Source organism: Fundulus heteroclitus, chromosome 17 (genome assembly GCF_011125445.2).
Source record: "Fundulus heteroclitus isolate FHET01 chromosome 17, MU-UCD_Fhet_4.1, whole genome shotgun sequence".
Classification (NCBI taxonomy): Eukaryota; Metazoa; Chordata; class Actinopteri; order Cyprinodontiformes; family Fundulidae; genus Fundulus; species Fundulus heteroclitus.
Genome location: NC_046377.1, coordinates 3,361,965 through 3,381,787, shown reverse-complemented (window position 1 = coordinate 3,381,787; position 19,823 = coordinate 3,361,965). Strand labels below are relative to the sequence as shown.

Sequence of the window (19,823 nt, the reverse complement as noted above, 5' to 3'; positions counted from 1 at the left end):
ACGAGCTGCGTTACCCACGTCGACCTGCCACCGGCGGCGCTCTACCTTCCTGGGGCCGTCATACATCGAGCCGATGCGTCCGTCGAGCTTCGGCATATACACCTAAAAGCGAAACGAAAGAGACTTAGCAAAAGGTTGGCTAAATAAGCAACGCTTGAACGCGCAGCATTAGGCTTCTTGAACGCAGCACCAGATGCTTCTATTTCCGCTAAAACCCCGCGCGCGTTCTGACAGGCAGGACCAACGTGGAGTTGTGATATTAAGAAAGGTTTATTTTACTCCACATCTGTTAAACATCAACTTTAGCACGTTTGTTCGGAAAATCAACGTGAACTTCCTCAGGTCCAAGAAGCCGCGAGATTCCCGGAAGGGATTGAAAGTTGTCCCTAACCTGGCAGACAAAATTTAGGGGTGAAGTTTACCCATGGAGCCCCTTGTGCTTTTTTCCCAGTGTTTTCGCTTTTGCTGCTGTAGCAACGTAGAAGTGGATGTTGGTCCAAAACGAGTTAACTGACCCGTCTTTGACTGGTTGCTTTGCTGCTTCAACGGATTAAGCGAAACCACGTGAACCAGTCTCCGGTTTATTGCTCATACAAGAGGAATAGCACATCATTGACCTGTTCCAAAGCTTAGCATCTTTATTTGCTGAAGAAACCGGCCATCATTAGCTCATCAACTTGTCTCTTATCTGAGTGAAGGCAGTCAGTGAATGTAAGTGTGGGCTTTTCCTTGACTATTTCTGCACGATGGTACTGGAAAACATAAACCTGTGTGTCACTGTTAGAGACTGTGGGGATTTTTAGTGGGATATAATGTAACAGACACAGGAAAAGTAGCCGAAGGCACATCACACAAGTGAAAAATGAAATAAATAAAATACCGATAAAATATGAAATAAAATCCGATGCAACCAATTCGCGTGATTGAGGGGGTGTTCACATCAGGAAAGTGCAAAAGCGGACTTTATTTAATTTAATTTTTTTTTTTTTTTGGTCGGTTTGCTTTCACTTTGTTCTTTTTGCAAGTAAACTCAGGGTCTCGCATTTCAGCGTAATGCTGAAAGTTGCGATAGTTACCCTGAAAATTGACCGTTACGCTGTAACACAGAAGAGCAACATAGCAAAGTCAGTAAAGCTCTTGAACGTGCATCACCGCAACCTCCCGAACCAAATGACCTAATAAGGTGTACCCTTTGTCCACTGTCCACAATCAAAGAAAAAAACTAGTTGAACTCACACAGCTGACAATACGCCGATCTACGGAAAATGATTAGGGCCATTCAAAAAAATAAAACAAAAAGTATATTCAATTCTGACTTTAATCTCAGAATTCTGAGATTAAAGTCAGAATTCTGAAAAAAAAGTCAGAATTCTGATTTTTTTTTCTCTCAGAATTCTAACTTTTTTTCCACAATTCTGAGATTAAAGTCAGAATTCTGAAAAAAAGACAGAATTTTGGAGAGAAAAAAAACGTAGAATTCTGACTTTTTCAGAATTCTGAGATTAAAGTCAGACTTGAATAGACTTTTATACATTTTTTTGAATGGCCCTAATCCTCTTCCGTGCCAATCTGATTGGCTGAGCAGCAAAACTCGAATCACGTGACCTCTTGGACAGGTGCGCAACAGTTTATATTTTTTTTATCGGCTATAACATATTAATGTGCAAGTTAAAACGTGGGAACATTGGTGTTTTGAGATCACTGCTATATTTAGCAACCGATCCAAACGCAAGAAGGTTGCCCCCTGACAGTTCATACCACAGTTCTTATGGAGACACATTCTGGGCCACGGCCTATAGCGCTTGCTGGCGAACATGACTTCTTTGTCAGAAAGACGTCATTGTTGGTGTAGACACTTGTCAATCAAACATGTCTGACCAATAGAGAAGCACCCGCCCACTGTGGGACGTTTGTGTCAAAAAAAAAAAAAAAAAAAAAAAACTTTTTTCACTTAAAAAAACAACCCACATTCCCAACACTTTTTTTATTCACAGGGGTATTTTTTTTGCATTGTAACCGTTTTTTCTTCGATTGAACATACATTTTTTTGATTGAAACAACTTTTTTTTGCAATTGAATGATTAAGACACAAATGTCCTACCCATCTATGGCCCAAACACAAAAAAGATTACTTCGATCAAAAGAGAACATTTCTCACGCATTCATATGCAATTTTTGGAGTCTCAAATATTTTATTTGCATTCAAAAACTATTTTCTATGATTGAAAACCTTTATCTTTTCATTGAAGTGACTTTTTTTTATTGATTTTGTTGTTTGTTTGTTTGAAGCAACTTCTTTTTTGATTGAATGATAAAGACACAAATGTCCTACCCATTATAAAGTCCAATCAAAAATAACTTCAAACCCATTTCCTTCCTCTGTTTTTCACCAAACGTCTCCAAATGGCCTTGTTTCGCATGTTTAGGCCTCATTCAGATGCAACTTTTCAAAGCTAGGTTGTGCTTTCTCCTGGCAACCAATGGAAACAGGCGGCAGCGTGGAGACAGTAAGGGTGTACTTATTCCTTACCTCACAGCTTTTCCATTTGGCTTCGCCTGTTTGTGATGAATCAGGGCGGCCTTGAGGATGCAGAGTGTTTCTGTTCACTCGAGGCTGGATTTACATCATTTCGGAGCCTTGTAAAGATTGAAGCCCAGTACGCGCAGGGGTAGAGAGCGCGACCCATATAAGGGAAAAGAAAAGAAACAAGCCACTATGCCACAAAAACCAAGAAACAGAATAATAATAATAATAATAAAAAAAAACAGTATGCATTTTGTTAAACAATGACTGCATATAATTTTTTTAATACCAAATTAGAATCAAATGTAATGTTTTAAACAGGTTTGGGTCTAATTAGAAACCTGATTCTCCTTTCTGATAGACTAAAAGACCCCTGGAAAGATGGATGCTGGTGTTACAGGTGAGTGTCTCTTTTCTTGTTTGTAGTTCCTAAATGTCCTCCTTTTTTTCTTTTTTTTTTTGTGGCAGTTTTACACATGTAACAAACGATCAAGTCTTAAAAACCTGCCCGAGTAGCTGCGCAGCGCTAAGATGAGATGTAAACAGTCTCCCCTTTGTCTGTGTGGTCCTATGTCTCCGAAACCCTGATGGCAGATTATACGGCTCGAGGTAGTAGTTCTCAGAGGACTGGACCCACGCAGGTGGGAGATGAGGCGCTGTCAAAAGGGGATTGTTCTCTGTTTTTTTGTGTTTGTTTGTCCGACTTAAATGCAGTGAACTATTGCACACTGCGTAGCTTTTACATTGTGACGACATTATTGTGCAACGTATCCCGCAGATGCCCCAGAAGCTGTGGCTCTGGGGAAATAGCTGGGGTTCCTGTTGCGATTAGGTCGATTCGTATTACAGAATTGCTTCTATAAACAAGTGTCCTGAAGTGCTTTCCTGCAAAGCATGAAGTGAGAGTTTCCAGCAACTAAACAGTGAATGATGAAGAATGGGGGGAAAAAAAGAACTAAGGCCCCTGAATTTACTAATAAATTAATATCAGTGGCAGTAAGAGGGAGCAGCAGGCGCATTTGCTTTCCTTTAGTTGGAGAACCGTCCCATTTAACGGAGCAGTAACCCAGTCAGTAAGGATTGTTTCATCTGGCGGTCGTGCCGCCGTTTGTGTTCAGATCTGCAGGCCGAGCTGGACTCGGTGGATGCCGAGCTGGAGCTGGTGGAGCTTCAGATTTCCGAGCTGCTGGACAAGCAGGCCCAGCTGACTTCCCGGAAGAGCGCGCTGCTGCTGCGGCTGGAGAAGGGCTGCGACGCTGGCGGACAGTCATCCTCAAAGTCCCCGGGCCCTGAGCCAGCCATGAGCAAGAAGGAGCTGCAGCGTTACGACGGCACAGGTACCGACTGCCAAAGCATTTTTTTTAAAATGTGCATGCTGGGATGCCAGGTTTTGGAATAAGTCCCTATGACCTGTGCTTGATAGATTTTCCCTGGTCCAAGGAGGTGGAAGAGCATCTGAAGAACTCCTTTCATCTCTCCAAGTTCAGAGCCCTGCAGCTTAGAGCCATCAATCTAACCATGGCAGGGAAGGATGTGTTTCTGGTCATGCCAACAGGAAGAGGGAAAAGTCTCTGCTTCCAGCTGCCTGCAGTTTGCTCCAACGGTACAGAGAGACGCACTGGTGAAAACTCTGTTTCGTCTTCTGGCTCTCTCTTAAGTTTTAGGTTTTCTCTTTTGTTTTTCAGGTTAATCTGTTGTTACTTTAGATGCAATGATAATGAAGAATTTGATCATCGCCTCTTCTGTACATTACTTTGTATTCCCTTTCCGTCACGCTGTATGAATATGGTGGGCTGATTAGTCCTTATGCTGCAGGTTTCACATTGGTTATCACACCACTTGTGTCTCTGATGGAGGATCAGATCATGTACCTGAAGTCGATTGACGTTTCAGCGGTCATGCTGAATGCCTCGAGCAGTAAGGTAGATATGTTTCCTCTTGTTTTTTTTTATTTTTTATTTTAAGGTTTCATACATCCATTCATTCATCCATTTTCTAACACGTCTAACCCTATTGGGGTCACGAGGGGTGCTGGTGCCTATCTCTAGCTGTCAACCGGCGAGAGGCGGGGTACACCCTGTACAGGTCGCCAGTCCATCATAGTATTTAAGGTTTTACTACCCATGTAAAAGGCTTCTTCGGATCTGATCGTGGGTTCGGAGTGTCAGGCTAATAACTTGTAACAAGCTGTTAAACTTCAACAGAATATAGTGCAGATTATTGATAGGTAAATAATGTTTGTGCGTTATCATTTTTGTTAAAAGGAAATCACAAAAGGCTTAACAATCGGATAAACTACAGTGTGAGACACACAGTCTAGTGCTTTCTTCGGCTCTAGAATGTAAGACACAGTGAAATAAAGCACTTTTTAGCCAGAACTTAGGGCTGGACGATAATTCAACAATAATGTATATCAATCGATAGAGGTATATTGATGATAGAAAAATGGTCAGTAAAAAGTTCAATAGAGGAACAGTTTTCCTTCCTTATGCATTCTATTCCGCCCGCTTTAAAGAGTTTAGAGAGCATTTTTCTTTAAAAAAAAAAAAAACTTGAATAAAGTTTGAATTCAGTGTTTGTGTGTATGTGTATCTAAAAATAGGTTGCTAAGCAACAGCATAAAATGGCCAGGGATGCGCTTAAAATATAGGTTTTGAATTTGTTAATAATTATCGACATGCAACGAAATTATTTTATCATTATGCTTTTTTTTCCTATATTGTCCAGCCCTAGGCAGAACATCAACTTATATAAAATATCCCCCTTTAACCACAGGAGCATGCCAAGCTTGTGATGGCTGGAATGACAGATCTGAACTCCCCTTTCAAGCTGCTCTATGTAACTCCAGAGAAAATTGCCAAAAGCAAGCTGCTGATGTCTCGCCTGGAGAAAGCCTACAAAGCAAAGCTGCTGAGTCGTATCGCTGTGGACGAGGTGCACTGCTGTAGCCAGTGGGGACATGACTTCAGACCAGGTGGGACTTTTGGGAACATCCAATCAGAAATCTTTTTTTTTTTCTTATATTATTATGATGTTATATTCTTGTCAGTGAAACCACTAAACATATTACATTCCTGTTTAATGTCTTGCGTTACAAGGCAGTAAATGCTTCATGCGTCATATCTGTGCGTCTGCGCCGCAGATTATAAACTCCTGGGCATCCTGAAGAGACAGTTTCCCTCGGTGCCGCTCTTCGGCCTCACGGCCACGGCAACGTGCAGCGTCCTCAAAGACTGCGAGAAGATCCTGTGTGTGCAGCAGCCGGTCACGATCACCGCCTCTTTCAATCGGACTAATCTCTATTATGAGGTAACCGTGGCCACTGCACCAACAAACACATTTCAGCCGTCTGCATCATACGCCTCTGTTACGCTTCTGTCCAGTTCATACCAGTGAACCTTCTCCATTTTGTCGCGTTAAGACGACAAGCTTCAATGTATTTTATTGGGATTTTATACGATCGACCTACAAAGTTCCGCATAACTTGGACATTGAAAGAAACTGAAGTTAACATGACATTTTTTTTAAGAAGATCAAAATCAAAAAAGCATTGTGTACCTACCAGTTTAGCTAATTTTACTGTGATAGCCCAAGAGAAATGCAGTCGTGATAAGTAAACACAGTCCCACTGAGTAATTTCATCTCAATATAAACCTTACTGTGAAGGAACCAGAGCATCTTTTGAGAACTTTGTGAACAAATTGCATCATGTATGAATGATCTTGAGTAAATTGAGGCCCAATATCCTGGTATCCCTTGCTGCTGTTAAAATAATATAACATTGCTTATTTGTTACAATAATGTCATGTACAACATTTATTATTTTGATTCATAGACGCAGCTTAAATTTAATAGCGATATGGAGGCAAATGTGTCAAGTAACTAAGTAAAAATACTTTACCTTACTTAAGTAGACATTTTTGTTATTTATGCTTTATTTATTTTGTAGCCTGCTTTTTACTTCTACCCCTTACATTTTCATGCAATTATCTGTACTTTCTACTCCTTACATTTTGAAAATAGTCGCATTATTTCTATTTTATTTCAGCTTATTTTCGTTCTGGCTTGTCAATAAAAAAACAAAACAAAAAATTCTAATCACTAGGGCTTCCCCAACAGAGTGATTTTTTAAAATTTATTTATTGTAGTTGGAGGCAATACTGCACCAAGTTGTTTGCCAAACACCACAGAAGAAAAAACGTAGAACAAGATTGAATCTTTAGGATTATTATTTTTCTTTTTTTTTATTAACTGCTTAGATTAATGACTCATTTTGACAACACTGTCTACTGTATACAGGCCACCATACAAGCATAATTGCTTTAAGAGGGTAATGCACTCATTTTCTGCTATATGAAACCCACGTTGATGCTCAGAATTGCAACTATATGGGCCTTTTAATATATTTGCATCCTACTAAATAGTTTGTGTTCAATGGACATTTATGTGGGTGAAACGGCCAATCCCTTTTCTTTTTTTTTCCGATATTAGCATCATACTATACAATTATAGTAATGGGGGGTAGGGCATCAAAGTTTTGGCCAAAAGACACGACCTGACCTCAACACATTTCACGTGTGTCTGCAGCAACAGTAAAAGACATTTTAAGCCACTATAAACATGTGGCTTCCACCAGTTCTTATATGTGACATTGTTTGTTTGTTTTTCCCCCCAGGTTCGCATGAAAGACTCTGACGATGCTTTAATGAATGACATTGCCTCTCTGATTAAAGGGAAGTACAAGGACCAGTCAGGTATGTCAATGCGCTTCGAAGCTAGAGTAATTTCTAGCATTGTTTTGCTTTCACATACCCTGTATAGCCAAAAGTGTTCGCCCACCCATCCAAATAATCAGAATCAAGTGTTCCAGACCTTTCTGTTGCCACAGGTGTATGAAATCAAGCACCTAGGCATGCGGACCATTTCTAGAAACATTCGTGAAGGAATGTTTCTAGAAACTCAGCCGTGAAGTGGTTGGGCTTTAGAATATTAGGGCGACAGTGGTGCAGGAGGTAGGGAGTTCGTCCCGGTGGGTTGCCTGTTGGATCCCCCACTACGACCACGCTAACCACTGTCTGCGAGTGAATGAATGGGTGAATGACTGAATGGAGTGTAAAACGCTTTGGGGTTGTCAGATAAAGCTCTATACAATGGCAGGCTGTTTATTGACAGAATAGGGGGAATGGATGCGGAAGCGCAATAGTGCTCCGTCTGCCAACCTTCTGCAGAGTTATCTCTACAGCTCTCTAAAGATCAGACGGCCTTCGTATTAGCTCAAGAACAGCGCATAGGGAGCTAATCTCTATGCTAAGTGCATAATTCATCAATAAAAAGTGCTAAGTGCTCTATACATCACCAAGTCCAATGGGAAGTGTCAGTGTAAAGCATGCCGCCTCCACCAGTCTCTATAGCAGCACAGGCTCATTTTCTGGAGTGATGACTTGTGTTTCGTCATTCGTCTAATGGATAAGTCTGGGTTTGGTGGTTGCCAGCAAAACGGCACTGTGCCAAGAGTAAAGTTTGGTGGAGTTCTTTTACAGGAGCTGAGCTTGGTCCCTAGTTCCAGTGAAAAGAACTCTGAATGATTCAGAAGACCAAGAGACTTTGACAACTCCATGCTCCCAGCTTTGTGGGAACAGCTTGGAGATATCCCCTTCCTCTCCTCAAAGTCCATAAAACACGAATGGGAGAGTTTGGTGTGGATGACCTTGACTGGCCTGTACAGAGCCTGACCTCAACCCGATAGAACACCTTTTGGGTGAATAAGAGCGGAAACTGAGAGCCAGACCTTCTTGTCCAACATCAGTGTCTGACCTCACAAATGCGCTTCTGGCAGAATGGTGAAACATTCCCTTAAACACACTCCAGAACCTTGTGGACAGCCTTCCCGGAAGAGCTGAAGCTGTTATATGTCACTGAAGTTCATATACCAGTCAAGGCAGGTGAGCGAATACTTTTGGCAGTGGTGTATCTCCACACAGAGCAGCCACTTCGTGACGCTGCTGTATCTGCCACAGGCATTGTGTACGTGTTCTCCCAGAAGGAGGCCGAGACGGTATCCTCTGAACTAAAGAAAAGAGACATCTCAGCATATCCCTATCACAGCAACATGGACCCGGAGGACAAGTCCCAGGTTCACCGCAAATGGACCTCTAACAAAATCCAGGTACCTTTTCTAATCCACCAACTCTTGTTGATCTGATTGCCGTAATCAGAATGTGTTGTTGAAGCAGTCTTGCATGATTGAGTGTTTTATAATTTTTTATGTAATTATTTTTCGAAGAACAACAGCAGAAGTCTAAACTGGAGTTTCCCTGTCGATTGACTGATTCTGCTTGTTTGTGATAAATCGTCTGATTTGTTGAATCGGTGGATTCTTGTCTGGTCCTGGTGGGCCTGGTTCTGCTTGTTTTAGATGTTTCCGATCAATCTGCCAGAGATGTTTTTCGCTCTGACTGGGGATTGGTGTGTTAAATAATTCAGTGTTTTTATCCTATTCAAACTGTTTTATATGTGACACTGAGCTTGATACACTGAGCTGCTCCAAGCAGGCGGTCTCCAGGGCGCAGCATCACAGTCCCTCTCTGTTCTCACTGACAGGTGTGGGGTGGGAGCCTACTGGAAAAGAAACGGCTCAAGGTGCTCAGCTAGCTTATCACACATTTTACTACCTGTACGACTACAGAGCTGAGACAGCAAGAATGATTGCTGCCATCTGTTCAACGTAGTTGTTCTGATGAGGCACTGGTTGTGCGTGACTTGTTCTTTTTATTTATTTATTTTCTTTTCAACTTCTTGCTGGGTTTTGCGAAGCGGACGTTGTACGGGTGGAATACAGTAGAAACAAACCAGCTTGTTTTTGTAAAGTACCGTATTTTTCGGACTACGAGTCGCACTTTTGTTTCATAGTTTGGCCGATCCTATGACTTAGACATCCATTTTAAATGGTAATTCATACTGAACAACACGAACCAGGTAGTAAAGATTACTGCCTATAGCCGCAAGAGGGCGCTCTAGGCTTGTAGAAACTATACACTACTCTTTTACTGCTTAAAAATCAGTTAAAACATGAACTTTTAAACGACAAAGGCTAAACACACGTACATCTGTTGTTTCACTGTTTCAGTATGCGTTCATGCAGCGAAGAGTTGCGCGGTGCAGCTCGAAGGAAACTGACCTCGTTATTGGGCTGTCCGTGGAGCTAATAACAGCTAGCGCTAGCTTACAGCTCTGTTGTACGGGAGGTTTACACCTTCACTGATGCACATGAGCTTTATGTTGCTGTCAAACATCAGTGTCCTGCTGTTAGCTTAGCACGTAGCACCGTTACGCTCACGGTCTAATTTCAGCGTAATTAGACCGAAATGCTCTGACGAGAACTTTCAGGTTAGGAGATGGTGGCTTGATATGCTAATTTACCCCATTCAACCTACCATGTATGTTCCATATTATTCAGCCCATTGTGGATGCAGCTGTGCAATTGAATAAATTGCCTTACCAGATTAAATGTCAGTTTTGGTCTTGGATTGTGTGAAATAAAATTCTAAATAAATGTGACTTACAGTCCGGTGTGACTTATATATGTTTTTTTTTCCTCTTTATGATGCATTTTTTGACTGATTGGACTTATATTCCGGGGAGACTTATAGTCCGAAAAACACAGTAAACATACAAAGCTGGAAGGGCATTCTTGCTTGTTGCATCTTTATAGTATATCTTTGTTTTTGAACGCCTGCCTTCATGAGTTTTGGGCCAGTTAAAAACAAATATACTGAAAGCCCAGGTGTAACAACCCATGTGGTTGTGGGGGTCATTATGAAGCGCTGACTGAGTGCGACTGTGTTGGTGTGCAGGTTGTGGTCGCCACTGTGGCGTTTGGCATGGGCATTGATAAACCAGATGTCCGCTTTGTTATCCACCACACCATCAGCAAGTCCATCGAGAACTACTACCAGGAGAGCGGCCGTGCAGGTATACACGCCATCGTACCTTTGATGTCTAATGGACAGCAGCTTCGGTGCTGATTAATTCATTGAAAATCCATTGAGTCTTCAGGTCGGGATGATCTTCCAGCGGACTGCATCGTCTATTTTGGCTTTGCTGATATCTTCCGGATCAGCACCATGGTGGTCATGGAGAATGTTGGCCACCAGAAGCTGCTGCAGATGGTTGCCTACTGCCACAACGTCGATAGGTAACGTGCATCAGGATGCGATTTTGGCTTACACACCGGCTGGATGTCACCTGATTGTCGCGTTTGCTGTGTGAAGGTGTCGGCGCTCTCTCATGGCCGTACACTTTGACGAGGTGTGGGACAATGAGGGGTGTAACCAAATGTGTGACACATGCCGCAGTGCAAAAGGTTTGGACATACAGCACGGTGTAACGTCTGCGCTTGTGGGTCCAAAATGTAACCATCGGCTCTATAACCCCCTTCAGACTACGGCAGCGTTGACATAACTCAGCATGCGAGACAAGTGGTGATGATTGTTGAGCAAGCGGGGTCCATGGATGAAAAGGTGACTCCGCTGAAGCTGGTGGAGACATGGTTGGGGAGGGGCCCCGCCAAGCTCAGGAAGATGATCCAGACCACTACTGCTCTGTCTCGACGGCAGGCTGAAGCTGTCATCGTCTCCTTGCTTCTTCAGGGATACCTCAGGTGACACGTTCTGTTTCTGTGTTTAGTCTGTGACCTTACTGATTTACTAAAGGTTTAGCTTATAAGCCCTAGCTACATTTCATTGTTTTTTTTGTTTATTCTGAGTGAACCTCTTTAGGGGTGAAGGTCTGGAATTTGTCAGTTAATGAAAATAAAACGTTCACATTAGCATAATGTTTGCCCACTGACTTTAAAAGTAGGGTTGTTGTTGTTGCCCACCATGCTCCCTAATTCTATAGATAGATTTTTTTAGAGCCGTTAAGTCCGCCTCTTAAAGATGTGATTATATATGTTATATTCCAGCGTTTCCTTTCATTTGCAACCCAATAAATCTGTTCAATTACTTCAGACATAAACGTGAACACACAGTATTTATTATTCTTTTTATATATTTACATTTTTAATGCTCCTTTTTCATAAAAGGAGCAACATTTTTTTTGTACTGGAAAAAGACAAATGTTTAATATCAACAGTCTAATATCTTCCAATTAACAGGGAGGTTATTGCAACATAGATGAGACAAACAATTAACAAAAAAAGAGCAACACTTTTTAAATGTTAAATGGCAACATTTTTTTCTTTTTTCCCACTTTAAGTCTTCTCACCTTCTCCAGGCTTCATTAGGTCAATAATTGGTAACAACAAACATTTGGGTGCGTTTATTTTTTTAATAAACTTATACCGTTTATACCCGAGGGTTTGCACCCTAGTTTATCATGCATTGAACCCTTATTTGATAAACCTCTGCTGCCGGTGGTGCTATTGGAGGGGTCATCTTACCTAAAACCTGTTTTCACTTAGGGCTGGACGATAATTCAATAACAACATATATCGATCGATAGATGTATATCGATGATAGAAAAAAGGTTAAATAAAAAGTTCAATAGAATAACAGTTTTCCTTTTTTCATTTTAGACTTGTAGATTAATATTACAGTCATTACATCATCCCAACCAATCACAAACGCAGAGCGAGGAATGTTCCGTCATCAAGCCCCGCCCCCTTCAAAGACTTCAGAGAGCAAGCGTTCTTTTTTCTGTTCTAAAAACTTTCACTTTTTGTAAAAAGTTGGTTCACTAAAGGGTTGAGTTTGAATTCATTGTTTTTGTTCTGTATCTAAAAATAGGTCATCAAGCAACAGCATAAACTTATCAGGGCTGCACTTAAAATATATGTTTTGAATTTGTTGATAATTATCGATATCTATTTTTATATATAATTATATGATTTCTATTTTATCGTTATGCTGTTTTTCTATAACGTCCAGCCCTATTTTCACTTTATTTTGACGGCAGACATTAAATTAGTTAAGTATTCGGAAGAAAAGCATGGTGATATATGAATGGTACAGTATAATTAGAGTAATGTTACTGTTTAATTATAACAGCTCATTTAGCTAGCTCTCTACCAGCTTACCAACTTCCTAGAAGTGTTTAAAAGAGTGGACAGGCCATCTGCCCACGCTGTTCTTTAATGTGCCCTTACATGGCAGACCTAGCTGGTAGCAGTAGGGCTTTTGGCTCGGACCGAACTTCCATTTCAGCTGTCCATAAAAAGCAGCTTTTCTTGGTTTCTCGGTGTTGACTCTAGAGAGGATTACAGCTTCACTCCGTATGCCACCTACTTCTATATGAAGCTGGGCCGCAAAGCTCCTCTGCTGAAGAAGGACACTCACACAATCACCATGAACATGTGGACAGCTGGAGACGGACCTTCTGCGGTGAGTGTTACGTTTACAAGGCAAGCAGAAGTCATTTAGTACCTCTGGTTCTTCTTATAATTAAGAAAGGGTGTTTTAAATGGCCCTCATCAAAGAATGCGGTGAAAAACCTGAAAAACAAATCTTTGAAAGTTCTCCCGTCCTCTTTGGCCAGAAAAGTTGCTCTCACTTTTCTTAGTTAGTTTATGTTAGCTAGCTTAGACACGGGCCGGCTGTCGCTTAAGTATACAAAGGATTCAAAACGTGTTTAGCACTTATAAGAACACATCGCTCCCCCTCCCCCACATGTTGCTGTACACTACGGATGACTCAATAAAGGCTACTGCTCTTTTCCATCGCTTACCAGAAAAGAGAAATTTGGCCTTTTGGAAATATTTCTAGTTGCAACAAACAAAGGCTGTTAAAAGAGTTTAGAGAAAGGTAGTGCAACTTCACAACATGTTTAATTCCTCACTTAAATATAATTTAACCAAGGATAAAAGTCTTTAAAAAAAGTCTTAAAGGGATAGTTCTTTTTTTGGGTAAAGTTTTTATACGGCAGTAGGTAGGTAGTAGGTTAAAACAAGGAAGTGGCTAACGGCTATTAGCTTCTCCCAGCGAAAACAATGAAGAATGGTCCAAGATCCAGTAGAAAAAAAGCACTAAAAAATATGATTCCAAGAGGGAAAAGACTGGAATGTCGCTGGGAAAGCAGTATGAATGTTGATGTTTACTGAAGCGAACACTAAACCTCCAGAGGCTCAGATGTGACCGCAGAATTGAGTGACGTGAGTAAATGTTCTGATATGAGGCTCTTAGTTGCTGCTGGATCATTTAATTTAATTAATAACGGTTGGTCTTTGATCATGCCGAGCTGTTGCTTTACTGCGTGGCATTGCCGAGGGTCAGGCTTGGTTCGCCGTTATTTACAGTTGATTTATAAATTAAGCAACTTGGCATTATGATATGATTGTGCGATACTGCCAATAGATGGCGCCACATCTGTTTGTATTTGTTAATCGCACCCGAGAGCAAATTCTTTTTCGTCTCAGAAAGGACTATCAAAATACTATCAGGATGGAGGCTTGGTGTATATAACATTATTTTATTACGATGAAACTTTTTTTTTGGTCTTTTTTATAATCATTTTACGTGGCTATATACCTTTTTAATATCTAACTCAACCTTATCTAGACAAATTTTAACAGTGATTCTCTAAAGTAGCATATATGAACTGAAGATGACCTAAAGTTTCTAATCTAATGAGCCCAGAAACAAGAGAGTTGAACCAGCGTCCCACCTCAGTACTGAGATGTAATCGTAAAAGTGAAGTCTGACTGGTGCTGGAGGCTCTCTCATAAAACGTCAGATGATTGAAGCCAAGTTGATGCGTTTCTCTTTCAGCTGACAGCTGGTTACCAAGTATATCCCAGAGCTGTTTATCTGTTGCTTCAGCAGCTCTTAGACTCCATTCAGATTTACTTTTTGTCTGTTCTGTATTAATTTGAATGTCTCCTTTCCCACTGCCGTCTCCTGTCCCTTCTTTCTGAAAACTAACTTGTTTCTTCTTCTTTCACTGGCTGATATGTGTTTGGTTTGCTGTTTTACAATATGTCTGCACCTTGTTTACAATATTTAAAGAGGTAAGTGAGAATCGGATGTGATGGGTTATTTTTTTTTCTTCTCAAAGGCCTGCTTGTAGTGAGAATCTTGCTTTTCATTACACATCAGTTCGTCTCAGAAACATGTCTTTTTGATACTCCTCGTTCTTCTTTAACCTAACCAATCATAGCTCATTGTAGTGTGTGCTTAACTTTACAAAAAAACAATCATTTTACCACAGCATCATAAAAACCTCTAGTCCAACAACATACTGTCTACTACCAGTTATGACGGGTTCTAATTGTTTCCAATAATCTTCACACTTTATCCAAAAATTATCCCAAATCTCCCGGTTTACTGCGATATCCTTTACAGACGGTCCCCTCTGTTCCCTATAGAGACTTACAGTGTGACTCCTATTTTAAACAAAGCAAACAGATACATGATCAGTTATAAGAACACAAAAAACAGAGACCATGGATATAAAATGGTGTGTTGGTTATTCTTTTCCAAAAACTTCCCAAAATGTCCCCTAAAAAGTCTTGGTAAGGCAGTATGTTGTACTTGGGAACCTCCACAACATCTAATGAAGTGATCGTAGCATTATGAGAAGTCAGACCAAAATTAGACAGATTACTCTTTCTTCCCAGCTTACACCTTTATAATGAGGGAACATTAATTCAATGACCAGACGAGGAATTATGAGTAAAAAGGTGAGGATACTCAGAGCTTGAATTGGCTGAAAGATAATTAGGCAAAAGTTGATGTGTTATTCTTTGCAAATCCCTCTTATTTCTGATCACTACAAGTAGATTTTACTTATGTTCTTCATCAGTATTAAAAAAAAAAAGTAAATATAAATTAGTTTCATTAGTTAAAAACATTTACCCTCTGATTCAAACAGTTGCTTTGGGTGATTTTTGTCCTAGAGTTCAGAGACTGTTTTGTTTTCACCGACTAAAAAACAAGTTACAGAGCCCAGAAATAGAGTAACTCCTGGGTTTCTTGAATGTATAATAATTCGTTGTTCAAAATGAAAGAGAAAGAATTCACATCAGATTGATAAACGGAGGATTTAATTACTAGTAAAAGATACAACACTGTTTCCCCTCATAAATTACATTGTAGTACGTGATTTGAAATGGCGCTGATTCACACTACAAAGGCAGTACCTAAAACTGCTTCCTTGTGCGAAATCATGGAGTAATCAATATGCCAGACAAACCGCAAAGACTTTTGGGCCGTCATACTACTACCTATGTTCAAACCATCGTATTCCAGTCCAAACACCATGGGAATGTCCAGACATTGAAATGTGAACATCAGATCTAGGAATGCTGACATGTACAATTCTGTCCCAGATTGCTGTGTTCCTTTGGTTCACTCTCTGTAGCCGTGGACTGTCTCAGATAAAGACTGTTGTTAATGACTTGCAGGTAAAAGCTGAAACTGGCAAGGGAAAATCCAAAGAGGGAAAGAGATCAGTTCAAAGCTCCGGAGACTCCCGTGTGTCCAAGAAAGCCAAGAAAGATCTTTGCTAGCCCCCTCCCCACCCAGCCCAGAAGACAAGTCAACAAAGTACAGTCCATCATTCTTTTATTCTGTTCCCTTCTGCTTCTGTCGGCATGACGTCACCCTGATGATTTTGCTTGATGTTTGAAACTGAATTGTTGGAGGTTGGTTTGGTACGAACCTACTTCTTCCCCAATGGTGACAGGTTCCTAAAGCGTAAATCTATAAAGGTTACCGCATCTGTTCTCTAACCAGCAGGCTTGGGCGATGAAACACATCATTTCTGTATTCTCATAGAAAAAGCTGAACTCTTTCCACTGCGTAAAGTTCACTAAATCACCATTTATTTTCAGTGTCCAACATCTGGAGACATCAAATCGTCAGACCAGGCCAGGTTTCTATATGCGCTGGTGTCCTTTTAGTCCAGTTGGCTGCATAGAAACCGGGCGTGGTCTACTGAATATACGACAAACAGCTTTTGCCATCTTTCCATCAGACTTAGTGACATTTTAAATAATTTTAGCCACCCCAGCTGTTCAGCAGGATCAGACATTAGTGCCTTCCAGATGTATTCACCCCCTTGGCATATTTTATGTTCTGTTGCCTCCCAACCTGGTATTAAAATGAATTGTTTGCAAGTTTCTACAAAACATGGCTAAAAGTTTGACGAAGTCAATTTTGTTGTTATTGTGAAGCAAACAACAAATAGGGCAAAATAACAGAAACTGTTTAACCCACTTAAGTCGGGTCTCCTTAGCAACACCTTTTGTGGCAATTCCAGCTCTAAGTGTCTTTGGATCAGTCACTATGAGCTCGCCACTTCTGGCCTCTAAGATTTCTGCCCATCTCTCAAGGCAAAACTGCTCCAGCTCCACCATGATGGATGGTTTCCACTTGTGAACAGTGATCTTCAAGTCTACCAGCAGATTCTCAATTGGATTGAGGTCTGGACTTTGACTAGGCCATTCCAACACATTTAAATGTTTGCTTTTAAACCTTTTGAGTATTGCTTCTGGTAGGTGCCCCTCTCTTGCCAGGCTCACTATGGTACCAGGTACTTTCCATTTGAAGATGATGGATCTGATGGTGCTCTGGGGGAACAAAGATCTGGATATTTTTTTCTAACCCCACCCTGAATTGCTTGGAGAGCTCCTTGTTCTTCACGGTGTGATGCCTCTTGCTTAGAGCTGCTCTATCACATAAAATCCTGATAATATACATAGATATTTGCTGTTGTAGCACGACGTTAAACAAGCAGCTACGCAGACTTTTGCCAGTGATTCTGATTTGTGGTTCGCTGTTGCTCTAATTCCTGTTTCCCGTGTTTGCTTCTTCTAAACCTTCAAGTTTAAGAATGTTTTCTTTGTAGGCATCTCCAACCCACCCGATGCTACCATTCATCTAGCTAATCCAAGTCCCATTGGCAGAAAGTGTGGGTGTGAATTTTAAGAGAAATTAATCATTAAATTTAGGAACAATAGTTTAAATTAGAAATTCAAAGCAAGAATTCCATATTTCCATGTATACCGTATTTTTCGGAGTATAAGGCGCACTTAAAATCCTTAAATTTTCTAAAAAATTGCTGGTATAATATGCTCAAAAATGTGTAAGAACGACTTTGGTTAGCAACGAAGCCGCTCCACTCAATGGATATTAGGAGCATTACGGTACACTGTGTCACTATCTGATCGGACCCCTGAGCTGTCTACAAGACTGCCTGACTGTAATGTCGAAACTACAAGTGCATTCATGTAAGGCAGCCCGCGCCCGGAGTATCCGCTACAAACACTAAACCTAGTAAATTAATTCAATATAAAAGTTAACTTTATTTTGGCTGTATGTTAGAAACAGGGCAGTGTAGTCTAACTACTCTGTCCTCCTGACAGAGACAGACAGTTCTCTCTCTCAGGAGAGAGCAGTGTACGTGAAGGGACGGAGTGATATTACACACTTGGGAAGAATATTTAGTGTGCCTTATAATCTGGTGCACTTTACGGTCCAAAAAATACAGTACTATGAATGATTCCTTGTGACTAAAATTGTAAAAAAAAAAAAAAAAATTAAGTCATCGTCCAAGCCTAAAGCCTTTTTCCTGGTGCCTCTGACCCCACACTGCATCATGCCTCACCTGTCTCTAACATTTCATCCCATTATTATATCACTGGTCAGTAGCGCTCACTGACACCACTTGTGAAATCTGCTTCTGCTGCTTGATGCTTTAGAAAGCTCTAACCAAAACTGATCGGCAATATTCTCTTTTTGATTTATTTTCCACAGACTGGCATCTTTTATTCGCTCATTCTCTGTATTTCATCGTTGCAGAGCACGCCAGCTGTGGAGGTCGGTGAGGAGGTGGTCTGTATGAGCCTAGACCCCGCTGTCATTAAGAGCAGATGCCCCCCAAAGAAACTAACAAAGGAACAGAGGAAACAAGACCTGAAACCAGGCAGACCGCCAGAGGGAGCACAAAACCAGCCTGCTCAAGGGCAGGGGGAGGAAGATAAAGATGAGAGGCCATTTATGTCCCAACATGTAGTAAACGTGGATGTAGAAATTAACACAGTGCACAATGTGGATGTAAGCGAGGGGCCAAAGTTGAATCCGATCGAATCTGTTTCCAAGCAAACCTCGGCTAGCTCCTGGAGGGCGAGGAGAAAGCATTGTGGTAACGTCAGAGCGGCAGGCCGAAACCTTCCAAGCGACAGCCCTGTCCTGACTGTGTCCAGCTCTCCTTCCCAGGGTTCAGTCATATCTGCAACAGCGGCTGAGGAGCTCTGTGACCTCAGGAACTACTACAGCAAACAGCTTAAGAGGATAAACTACATTTCCCACGAGCACCTAGGGCCCCCTCCGGAGACGGGGGTCCTGTCATGTATCAGGGAGCCTCTGAGAAGCCTCCGTCTGCCCCAGCGGGTCACCATCGCCCAGACAGCGCGCAGTTTGTGGACACGTGTCAGCGGCAGGAGAAAAGCGCTCCATCGCTGACAGCTTTGTAGCTTTGTTGCTACTTTGCGTTTACTGAAAAAAAACAGCTAAAGATAGATTTCACCTGACAAGACTCTAGAAAAGCATTTTAGTTTAGTTTTTTTATTAATTAATTAAAAAGATGCCATCAGAGGAATACAACTTGTTCTTGTCATCCACGGCAGAATTAAAGACAATTTAACTTTGATGTTCTTTAGTATGTAGACCACACCCTAATATGTTGGCCCTGGAAATAAGCTAGTCCTCTGACAGCACTGAAGACTAAATATGTTGAAAATCTCGTGCCTGCTGTAACTTCAGGCCTATTTTTTCTTTTGTTTCCAAACTGATTTGTATCCCCATCGTTCTGTCATGTTACACAAAGATTTCCTTTTCTAAAAGAAGCAGATTTTTTTTACTTATGTAATAAAAGATTAAATTGTCTTACACTGAAAAAAAGTTATTTATAAAAGTTGAAGCAATTTTGTATGGATGTGGGGGAAAGAATCTAGTTTTAGGAATAAAATTGCCGTTGAAGATAAATTTTCCTCACCTGTCTCTGATTAGGAGCGTTTTCCTTCGACGGCCTTTAGGTGAAACGGAACAACAGAAACAACTTTTCTCATCTGTGGTGGTTTTCATATTCAGTCAACTTGTATGTGGTTAACTTCTGAATCTGGATTTCCAGCTGAGGTTAACGTTCATCACACTGCTTTTTAGTCCATGGAAGCACATTTCTGCCACCTGAAAATAAAAACAAAGCGTATACTCCTGATATAATTATGATGTTCCGGATGTGCTCAGTTGGATTCAGGTCTGGGGTACGGCTGGTCCACAGCATCAATGCCTTCGTCTTGCAGAAA

At 41.1% G+C, this 19,823-nt stretch overlaps 1 protein-coding gene across 3 annotated transcripts; it reads left to right on the top strand.

The window, feature by feature from the left end:
- The first annotated feature begins 29 nt into the window (after window positions 1–29).
- LOC105929812 (ATP-dependent DNA helicase Q1) lies at window positions 30–19,503 on the top strand. Of its 3 annotated transcripts, XM_036149059.1 has the most exons (16): window positions 162–711; window positions 2,886–2,924; window positions 3,643–3,861; window positions 3,948–4,127; window positions 4,340–4,446; window positions 5,300–5,498; window positions 5,667–5,833; window positions 7,200–7,278; window positions 8,542–8,690; window positions 10,378–10,495; window positions 10,580–10,718; window positions 10,795–10,886; window positions 10,964–11,183; window positions 12,774–12,903; window positions 15,921–16,062; window positions 18,319–18,442. In XM_036149059.1, the coding sequence occupies exons 2-15, from the start codon at window positions 2,906–2,908 to the stop codon at window positions 16,023–16,025; spliced, it is 1,923 nt and encodes a 640-aa protein (XP_036004952.1). In that variant the 5' UTR covers window positions 162–711; window positions 2,886–2,905; the 3' UTR covers window positions 16,026–16,062; window positions 18,319–18,442. The 3 variants fall into 3 exon arrangements, with proteins under 3 accessions (XP_036004950.1, XP_036004952.1, XP_036004949.1); XM_036149057.1 differs by lacking the exons at window positions 162–711; window positions 15,921–16,062 and adding an exon at window positions 30–134 and having other exon boundaries at window positions 18,319–19,503; XM_036149056.1 differs by lacking the exon at window positions 15,921–16,062 and having other exon boundaries at window positions 167–711; window positions 18,319–19,503.
- Window positions 19,504–19,823: the final 320 nt, after the last annotated feature.